The sequence below is a fragment of the Penaeus chinensis genome, chromosome 13 (genome assembly GCF_019202785.1).
Source record: "Penaeus chinensis breed Huanghai No. 1 chromosome 13, ASM1920278v2, whole genome shotgun sequence".
Lineage (NCBI taxonomy): Eukaryota > Metazoa > Arthropoda > Malacostraca > Decapoda > Penaeidae > Penaeus > Penaeus chinensis.
The window spans coordinates 7599428-7604213 of NC_061831.1; the positions used below are offsets into that span (position 1 = coordinate 7599428).

The 4786-nt window shown below is 50.2% G+C and overlaps 1 protein-coding gene across 1 annotated transcript; it reads left to right on the plus strand.

The window, feature by feature from the left end:
* Positions 1 to 194: 194 nt before the first annotated feature.
* Positions 195 to 4229, plus strand: LOC125031783 (protein Tob1-like; the record flags this gene model as incomplete). Its single annotated transcript, XM_047622727.1, is given in 1 exon segment — positions 195 to 4229. A coding segment is annotated over 1 exon segment (1137 nt). The 3' UTR covers positions 1496 to 4229.
* Between the last annotated feature and the right edge of the window lie 557 nt (positions 4230 to 4786).

Below are 4786 nucleotides of genomic sequence, written 5' to 3' on the forward strand. Positions count from 1 at the left end.
GCTACATTAGTATTTAGACCATCCCTTTTTTATGTTCTATGATTTTTTTTCCCCTGAGTTTTATGAGAGTCCTGTTTAATCAAGCCCGGATTTATAGAGGAGTCTCCCCTCCCACAGTGTTTGTCAGAAAACGTGTAATTGGGGCAGTTCCATTATGCAAATGCCACGTTTCTGATGATCTTTATCTCCCCCAGGATCGCGTGACGGACAGCAGAAGCAGCAAGCAGAAGCAAGTGCAAGCATCCCCGCGACACCGTCTCGAGAACACGCCGTCTCAAGCAGCCAGCACCGTCTCAGTTGTACCTCAGACAACAGCCGTAACGTCGAACCCTCAGACTCGCCCCCGAAGCTCCCCAAAATGCACCTTGAGATTCAGGTAGCGCTCAACTTCGTCATCTCTTACATGTACAACAAACTGCCACGGCGAAGAGTCAACATTTTCGGCGAGGAGCTGGAGAAGGCGCTGAAGGAGAAGTTCGAGGGGCACTGGTATCCCGACAAGCCGATGAAGGGATCGGCGTACCGCTGCCTCAAGACGGGAGATCCCATCGATCCTGTGCTGGAGAAGGCAGCCAGAGAGGCAGGCATGGAGATCCGGGAGATCAAGGACAACCTGCCGGAGGACCTGGCCGTGTGGGTGGACCCCGGCGAGGTCTCCTACAGGATCGGCGAGAAGGGCCAGATCAAGGTGCTGTATTCGGAGGCCGCCGAGTCCGCCACGCAGGAGGAGAACCTCGACAAGGAGGTGACCAAAACCTTCAACCCCGAGGCACAGTGCTTCAAGCCCATCGACAACTTGAGTTCGTCCCTCAGCAACGTGTCGATCAGCCCCAAGTCGACGTCCCCGTATTCCGCCAGCTCGCCCACGCCGCCCTTCAAGCAGCGCGAGGCGTCCCCCATCAGCGCCTTCCTCACCAAGAGCTCCGCCCCTCTCACCTTCACCACCGCTACCTTCGCCCAAACAAAATTCGGCTCCACGAAGTTAAAGACGAGCACCAAGCGAGCCAACCGCATGTCACCCACAGAGTTCTCCCACTACATCAAACAGCGCCAGATGATCCAGCAGCAGCAGCACGTACAGCAGCAGCAGCAGCAGCAACAGCAGCAGGCAGTGGCGGTAGCGACGGCCGGCTTCGGCAGCCAGTTCCCCCCGTCCAGGCCGCGCTCCCTCAGCCCCAACCCGCCGCTGGAGGCCCCCGGCGTGTACTTCCCCGGGGGCGCCCCCGCCGGAGGGGCCTACAACCCCTGGGGCCGCGGCATGTTCGACCAGGGCTTCACCTCACCGTCCTTCTTCACCGATCTGCTCCCCCCCGCCAGCCAGCAGGGACCCGCCCCCAAGTTCCCCATGTACGAGCCCGTGAACGGAGGCATGATGGGCGGGGCCGCCCCTGGCGCTGCTTCCATGGGCGCGGGTGACAAAGCCTCTGGTCTGAACGAGGGCGTGATGGGCGTGTACCCAGCCTCCCAGTACCAGCACCTCCTGGTGGCCAACTAGAGGATGGGCGGGCCAGCCACAGCACCAGCAGCCTTCCCGTTGTCTCCCTGACCCGCCACGGAACAAAATCAAAAGGTGTCGCCTGAACATGAGCGTGTCCCAGCAGGAGGACGGGCGGGCGTGTGGGCGTGTGGGCGGGGCAGCTGGCTGCTGGCCGTCACCGCCCACCACCGCACCAGCAGATCTGACACCACCTGCCAATATCCTTCACCTTTTATAATTTTGTACTGCCTCAGGTATAGACGCTTTTGGTTTATAGTATAATGAAGAATATGCCCATGTTTAATAGAACAATGCAGAGTTGCCCAAGGTTTATCAGACTAAGGTAATTGAAAGGTTGACTTTTCAAAGCCGATGGTTGTGAATCTGTACATAGGTTATGTTTGTCTGAACATTTTGAGGGTTCCTGTATCGTAGGGGTGATCGAGATTGTTCACACTTGTTGTAAGCATGGATAAGATTACATTGTTGTACAATATGTACTCTTTATTATCATTAACAAATATGGCATATATTTTTCTTACTTGTACAACTATTAACTAACCGGTACGGTTTCTCTTAAGGTACGAAAAATAAATAATTTTGTGATAAGACGTGTGATAGAAGAATGTAGTAGCGGTCCAGTACAAATATACACCCAGTCTTGTTATCAGTGTGGGGAGGCTCCAGCTTCATTCTTCACCACGGAATTTTAACCAAAAAGAAATGATCAACAGTTTATCTTCACGCTGCTGTGGAACACAAAAAGCAAAGTAACAGATGGGTGTACGCCGAGTCCTCCGAGGAGAGTCTCCAGTACACAACCAAATACTCTTCTAGCTGGTGGGTCTCGCACCCTTCTGGTGGGCCCTGAGCCCTTTTGGTGGGCGCTGCCCTTTTCTTTAGTTCATTTTGGTAACTAAATCCCTACGTCCCGAAGATGACACCAAGGTTACACCGCTTGACGCCTGGATGGTGGCACCCAATGGCACTCACACGTCCTCTTGAAGTTGTGCCAAGTCAGGCGTTTCGGGAATGGCGTAAGAGTGCGTTCTGCTGACATCAAGGTGGCTCGCGAGTGGCACTTGGGTGGTACCCCGGTGGCACTTATGGTGGCGAGTGGCATCGTCGACATGGTACCGCTGCCGTGGCACCAACTGGTACCCGCCTGCTGCCGGGGCACGGCACCCGCGGCCGGGCACTGGGCAGCAGGAGGTAGCAGCGTGAGGCCACAGCGGCTGGAGAGCGCTTGCTGGTTTTGTCCAAGTTATACGAAGCTGTGACTCCTTTGGCACCAAAGTGGCCCTCCGGTAACACTTGGGTGGCACTCAGATGACAAGATGTGATCGAGGGTGAATATCTATCGAGAGCTAGAGTGTGAGAGGTGACAGGCATACCGCGAGAGCGAGTGGGGAGCGAGCGAGCGAGAGAGAGCGAGAGCGAGTGCGAGACAGAGCGAGGAAGACGCGAGGCAGACGGTGTTGATTGGGAGGGTCTTTGAGGATAGCGTTGAATATTTTGCTGTTACATGTTTTATCTTCTCATATCGACAGTAGACGAGGATAGATAAGTAGATACATAGTAGCTGATAACTCGCTGGGACAGATTGTGCCCCCGAGGATTTTATATTGAATGTTATCTGTGTTAGTTTTCAGAAGTTTTCGGTGATTGTGTGGATGACGACGGTTAATATTTTGGTAATATTTCTACCAGGTGTAGCATAAACCTTTTCTGTCTGCAAAGATACTTTTGAACTCACCTTTCCTGTTGTGTAGTTTTGAATTGGTCCAACGTACCAATAGCTATTACTATATGAAATGCTGGCCGGCGAGAGGGCTTCAGAGCTGCCTCGTCAGGAGAACAAGACTATAAGAATATATTTGTATGAAGTGAAACGCAGCGCAGAGTGTTGGGGTCTCAGGAGAAGAAAAAAAAAAAAACAGAAAAAAAATATAAAAAAAAAGATATATATATAGATCGCCTTCAGGATGCTGCTGTAGTTACCAACAGGTCTGGTCTGGTCGCTCTAAAATGTCATTTGACTCATGGGAAGGGCAAAAAAAAAGAAAAAAAAAGAAAAAAATGAAAATAGAAAAAAAGAAAAGAAAAAAAAAGGAGATTTTTTGAGAAGAAAAAAAAGATAAAATTGCTATGAAGTCCCACCTCATTTCATTGGATTGGGGATCCTTGTTTTCGTATTGTAGTCTATTTGAAACTAAAAAAGAAAAAAAAGATAATCACTGTAATTGCCATTGTAATTAGAAAAAAAGACTAATTCTGTAGGAAGTCATGAGCGACGGCGGTGGCGGGCAGCGTGGGCGGCATGTGGGCGGCCAGGGCTAAATGGGGCTGGCGGAACTAAGCTTGGTTCGTGCCCCCCCCCCTCCCCACCTCCTCACGCCCGTATGTGACAACCTCGACGCCTCACGCCCGCCCACGCCACGCCCTCCCGACGCCCGCGGACGCCCTCGCTCACGGCTTGTTACGGGCTCCAGAAATTTCTTCAGACTGTCTTTGTAACCATACTTGCATCTCAAATTATTATGCAGCCCATTCCTGTTTCATATATGGATTCATTATGATTGTATTTCTAGTCACAAAGTTACTACTATTTTTCTAAACAGTGCCGCCACACCTGGCTTGCCGGGGCATGACAGGCTGTCTGCAAGTATAATATAATAATATATTCATTTTTATAATTTCTTATGTTTTTATTATTGTGAGAGAATTAATAAATGTGTAGTTTGCAAATTTACCATTTGATTTATTTAAGTTTACATCACAAACTGACCTTCACCTTCCTACTATACTTAAGTGTTCTCGGCTGACGGTATTCTGAGACCACGCTTGAGAAGACGAACAAAGCCTCGGGTCTCAAGACTCAGGGCTCAAGGCTCAGGGCTCAGGTCTCAGGCTCATCTTGAGACGCGGGAGGACTGGGGAACCCGGGCCGAACAAGGGTTATCTCAGAAAGCCAACGCTCATTTTTAAAATTGAATATATATATATACACGCCTGCACGTATAAACACACACACACACACACACACACACACACACACACACACACACACACACACACACACACACACACACACACACACACACACACACACACACACACACACACTCATACACACTCATACACTCACACTCACTCACTCACACAAACAATAGACATATAAACACACCCATACATAATATATGTATAAACAGAAATTGGTGGATCATCCAAGACCGTTCAATCGAGTGGTGGTTAGCGAGTGATTAGAGAGAGGTAATGCATGTGTCATTAATTTTATACAGAAAGGAG